A 4,518-nucleotide genomic window follows, 5' to 3' on the forward strand; every position below is an offset into this window, starting at 1 on the left:
AATAAGAATAATAAATTAAATTTAGAGAAATGTAAAGAACCTCCAGCTGGCAACAAACAACATAAGAATATCCATCTAAGAGCTAACCTGAGTTAAATTAGGGAGTAAATAGGGGATCAAATCTTGACTCATTAATTGACTTTAAGTAATGAACACAAATTAAGGAATAAAAAGGGGGAATAAAGAGACAACTAGGAGAAGAAATAGGAATCTTGTTGAGGTGAGGAAAATATTGGTTTTAAATAAAAATTTAAGTAAATAATTTTGGGAGACCCTTGATGTGAGAATGACACATGGGTGGGTGAATAATCAAGCTATTGAATTATAAAAAAATAATTAATTATGCATGACATGACAAGTGTCACCTATGGGGACTCCTATAAAAGAAGGGGCAATCCATGGGAGAAGGGACTTTTGGGGGAACCCTATTGTTGGATGGATGAGATGATGTTAGAGCAGTGATTACGAAACTATAGTGAGTTTGGTGAGGTAGAGAATTTTAGAGAGGGGACTCTTGAGCCAAGGAGTGCTCTCCTCTACCAGCTCGTGCATTCCTCCATTTTACAACCCCATTGCAGCTCGGGGGTCCGCGGGGAATAAGAGTACCCAAGGAGTAGGATGGGAGGTTAACTAGTGGGTCTTCACATTCGGATCAAGTACGTCGTCATTCACTTGCGGAGGTGACCGGAAACAAGGGAATACCAGTAACAACAGAGCAAGCAGAGTCTTGTCTTATGGTGAACGGTACATGTGTATTGCAATATTATTTTGTATGATTGCTTTATGGTCTTAGTTAAATGTATGTAAATTTTATCATATGTTCAGTGAAATGAATTTTAGGAATGTGTTAGACAGTGCTGTTTAAATTTGAATTCCCAACGTTTTTCTTCTAGTTGTATTTTATTGTGAATTATTTAAAAAAAAAAGGTATACAGTATAGAAAAGGTCCTTACACTTGGTATCAGAGCCATGTTGAACCCTTGATACCTATGGGCCCATGCATGCATGGCTAGTTTTGTTAAATAATATGATAAAAATCTCTAACTAATGTGACTAACTCCGACCTCCTCCTTCGTTTATCCCTTGCAAGGAATTTTAAAGAATCTCTGCTCACGCATTCGTCAACTTTAGTTGTTGCCCTGTTTCTTCCCTTGAAATTCTATCCGCCGGAGAAATCTAAAACATCTCTGTTTAAATTTCACGAATTTTGGCCTTTTTCTTCTTCAATAGCCTAAAATTCCATGGAATTTTTTAGAAACGCTGTTTAATTTCATAAATTCTGTTTTGCTTTGTTTTTATCCCCTGAAATTCCAAACGCTGTGGAAGTTTGTTGAATTTTGCTTAAACTCCAACTGCTGGGGCACTATAATAATGCTTTCTATACCAGAGTGGGCGACATTAGCAATTCCAAGTTTAACCAGCTCGAAATCGACTTTTTCTTCCGTCTCGCTTTCCGATTGAATGTCACGGCTAAAGTATTTGAACGCTATTGTTTGCACTTGGAGAAGGAAATGCTCGTAGGTGCAGCGAATCGAACTCATCGCATGTTATAGGAGGGGTTCCAACAAACAACCATTATGCGCGATGATTTTAATCTCATCCTCCAACAGATAAACAAGGTTTCCCGTCTCGACGAAGCTCTCCGGGTTACTAAACAGATGGTGAGGGAATACGGGGCTCAGAACGTTTCTCTCGCCGGCCATTCCCTTGGAGCCGCCATTGCTCTCAAAGTCGGCCGCATAATGGCCGAGAAGGGTCTTAATATGGATGTCCATCTGTTCAATCCTCCCCTTTTTTTTTCATTGATTTCGGTCAAGGATGAGAAATTGGGCATTTTTATTCATAAGATCCGGGAGAGTGCCGCTGGACGTCTGGCTAGAGGTAGGAAGGACGATGGCCAGGCTCAGGCGACCTTCATTGCCCTCCAGAAATGGTTCCCCAATTTGTATATTAATGTCTATGATCCGGTGTCTTGTAATTATTTCTATTATTTCAGAGCTCGGTGGAGCTTTACTGCTCACAGTTATATTATTAATTCATTATTGTATTTATTGGGGCGAAAGCCTGAGCCCCAACATCTGTTGCCCTCTGCAAATCTATTTATTAATTCCACTGGTCCCAGGGAATTCAAAGTAGCTCATGGACTTTATCAATGGTGGTCAGAAGACACACAGCTACAAACAGAACAGTACAGCTTGAATGTGCAGGAGTTTGCAGACCTTGTGAACAAATTTGAGGAAGTTACAGTTTCTGGTAGCTCTCAGCACTGAGCAGTACAGCTTGAATGTGCAGGAGTTTGCAGATGTTGTGAACAAATTTGAGGAAGTTACAGTTTTCGGTACCTCTCAACATTCTATGTAAGGTTTTCTAAATCGAAGGAGAATAGTTGCAACTGCCTTTACAAATATGAACCCTGGTAATTCCATGCGTATTGGGTATTCGTGTTTCCGCCATGACTTCGGAGGAGGTCCACAGTAGTTGTTTATGAATTTTCAACCATGAAGTGAAGGAGTGTTGTTCTCTCACAGTGCTCTAATATTCCACGAATCAAAATTTTAATCAGGCATACAATTAAGGACAATTTGAACCCTGTTCTGATTTCATGATTATTTTTCCACGATTTGAGAAAACATATAGAGTTATTAAAGGATCGGCAGAGACATTGAGAGACTCTTTATGATGAAGTTTTGGCAATACTCTGATAATGGATTATCTTCATTCTTTCATATGTTTCAGGCATTTTTTCCGTCTTTAAGCTGCTATGTTGGAGTTGAGAACATAAACCTGCCGCCATGCTTCAAGCACAGGGTATCAGCCTTCGCTGAGATTGTAATACTTTGTTCACCTTATTTATCCACCATTTTTTGTTTCAGCTGTTTATTATTTATATAACATTTTGCTTTTATGTTCATTAATTGCCGGTATTTCATTGAAAGGCCATTGTACTCATCTCTGTTTCATTCAGAGGCCATTGCACTATCTCCCTCTCTTCCATGGGCATTAAGTTTCAGTGTTACATATAATACATGAGATTTCTCAAGCTTGCCTGTCATTACCTTGTTGAAGGGAATACTTATTTTATAAAAAAAAAATTATGCTAAACTATAAATTTCACCAAAAAAATTGGTGGATCTGGAGCATGGCCTATACTTTTGTTGATTTTTCAGATGTAAGGTTCACTAGGTTCACTCTTAAATGCTATGATAATTACCAGACTCTACCATACCACAACTACATTATTGCTTAGCTTGAGTCTATACATATCTTGGTTTTTGGTTTAGTATTCTAGAAATAACATTAAAAGCTAGTTAAATTTGTTGCCACCAGATGGACATAGGAGCTTTGTGTTGGGTCCCTATAATACTAGTGATTACCCCATTACTATTGTAGTTTTACCCCTTATTTATATTGTTGTGCCCCCATTGCCCCCATATTGTTATTAATGTGCCCATAGAATCCCTCTATTGTTATTTTTGTGGCTTTATATTATTATTGTTAGGTTGGCTGGATTATATTGTGACTCCTTAGACTCCTATATATAGAAAGGAGGTTTTGTCATTTGAATCATCCAAGAATTGTTCATTTATGTAATGTAAAGGAGGTTGCCCCCTCGAAGAGGCTGAATTCTAAGGCGTTGATCTATCTTTTCTATCTTTTCTTGAGCTGGTTTCATAACATTTGGTATCAGAGCTTTGGATTCTAGGGTTTCGCTGCTCCAAACAGGTCATCGTGGCATTTTCGCTAAAACTTTTTTTCTGTGACGTTTCAGAAATCGCAAAAAAAAACCCATTTGAGAAGAAATCGCGCTTAACCTTGGGTCCAAATTTCAGAGCTTTTCGCGCGATATTTTCGGAGATATGATCTGAGAAAGTTGGTATTTTTGCAGACTCCTGAATTACACTCAAAACAGGTGACCTGGGGAAAATCGTCATAACTTTCTTTCTGAGCATCGGATTGAAATTTCGTAAGAAGGTATAGAAAGAGGACGGGCTGTAGTTTTCTTTTATATATTTTTCAGAGTGAAAGGTTGAAACAGTGACACGTGGAACTTCATACAAGTTCGCTCTACTGAACTAGTCTATAATCAGGTCACTGCGGGAGATTGTGCATAACTCTTTCTTGGAGAATCCAATTTGGATCAGACTAGTGGCATTGGAAAGAGGACATAGAAGGCTACTACAAGTCGCAATTTCAAAACTGGATGATTCGAAATTACAGAGATACATCAGATTCAATATCAGGCTTCTACAAAGTAGAAAAAGGTGTGTAGTTTTTTTTTTTAAATTTTTGCATAAGCTTGGTTTGAAGGAATTCAAAGGGCACAGTAAAGCATTATTATCGGTAACTAATGCCCCAAGGAAAGAAAATGAAAACACCTAGTAAGGAACCTGAAAGCTCTAGCATGACTCATGAAGAAGAGGAAGAAATGCTACATGATATATCAAAATTACAAGAACAAGTGCAACAAATGTCACGCTCACAAAAGCTAACAGATGCTAAGATAAATGGCGTGGAATC

At 38.2% G+C, this 4,518-nt stretch overlaps 1 protein-coding gene across 1 annotated transcript; it reads left to right on the forward strand.

The window, feature by feature from the left end:
- The first annotated feature begins 1,577 nt into the window (after positions 1-1,577).
- Positions 1,578-2,909, forward strand: LOC149170305 (GDSL esterase/lipase At4g10955-like). Its single transcript, XM_089427290.1, has 2 exons — positions 1,578-2,416; positions 2,737-2,909. The coding sequence occupies exon 1, from the start codon at positions 1,578-1,580 to the stop codon at positions 2,268-2,270; it is 693 nt and encodes a 230-aa protein (XP_089283416.1). The 3' UTR covers positions 2,271-2,416; positions 2,737-2,909.
- The last annotated feature ends 1,609 nt before the right edge of the window (positions 2,910-4,518 follow it).

The sequence above is a fragment of the Pinus tabuliformis genome, chromosome 4_2, assembly GCF_031772625.1.
Source record: "Pinus tabuliformis cultivar Carrire ecotype Pingquan chromosome 4_2, CPIR1, whole genome shotgun sequence".
Taxonomy (NCBI): domain Eukaryota; kingdom Viridiplantae; phylum Streptophyta; class Pinopsida; order Pinales; family Pinaceae; genus Pinus; species Pinus tabuliformis.